Source organism: Wasmannia auropunctata, unplaced genomic scaffold, assembly GCF_000956235.1.
Source record: "Wasmannia auropunctata unplaced genomic scaffold, wasmannia.A_1.0 LD267020.1, whole genome shotgun sequence".
Lineage (NCBI taxonomy): Eukaryota > Metazoa > Arthropoda > Insecta > Hymenoptera > Formicidae > Wasmannia > Wasmannia auropunctata.
Genome location: NW_012095870.1, coordinates 1 through 650, shown reverse-complemented (window position 1 = coordinate 650; position 650 = coordinate 1). Strand labels below are relative to the sequence as shown.

Here is a 650-nt window from a genome sequence, read left to right as displayed (position 1 = left end):
TGGCGATTCGAAGAAAGTGACCTTGTTCGGTTTAAGTGCTGGCGGTGCAAGCGTGCATTATCATTACTTATCGCAACTGAGCGCAGGGCTCTTCCAAGGTATTCTTATAAGACAAAAAAATTATTAATTAGAAAGATTAAATATTGTTTCGTTCATTACGTTAAACTGTTACAATGTTACATAATATAGGTGGCATATCGTTTAGTGGTACAACGTTTAATTGTTGGACGCAAACTGAAAACTCTTTAGAGAAGGCCAAGAAATTGAGTGCTTTGATGGGATGTCCTACAACTTCTTCCAGAGAGATGATACGTTGCTTGAGATATCGTCCAGCTCGCGCGATGGTTCAAGCTACAAGTGAATTTATGGTGAACTCGCGCCTTTCTTTTTATTATCTTGAAAAAAGAATACAACTCTCAGATGTAGAAAGAAGAAATCCAATCCTATGCTATTTTAGACGTTCTTCTATACACCCTTTACTCCTTATGGTCCGGTAGTTGAAAGGTTTGGTGACGAAGCACCTTTCATCGATAGAACACCCATTGAAATCGTAAGTAGCGGAGATGTACAGGATGTACCTTGGGTTACGGGAGTAACGAGCGAAGAGGGCCTCTATCCTGTAGCTGGTAAAATAATGCAGAATAATAAGA

General features: G+C 39.5%; 1 protein-coding gene across 1 annotated transcript; it reads left to right on the top strand.

The window, feature by feature from the left end:
- Positions 1-4: 4 nt before the first annotated feature.
- Positions 5-626, top strand: LOC105462266 (venom carboxylesterase-6-like; the record flags this gene model as incomplete). The annotated part of the gene is made up of 3 exons (XM_011708787.1): positions 5-98; positions 190-368; positions 458-626. Coding segments are annotated over 3 exons (442 nt in total), but the record flags the coding sequence as incomplete, so codon positions are not given.
- Between the last annotated feature and the right edge of the window lie 24 nt (positions 627-650).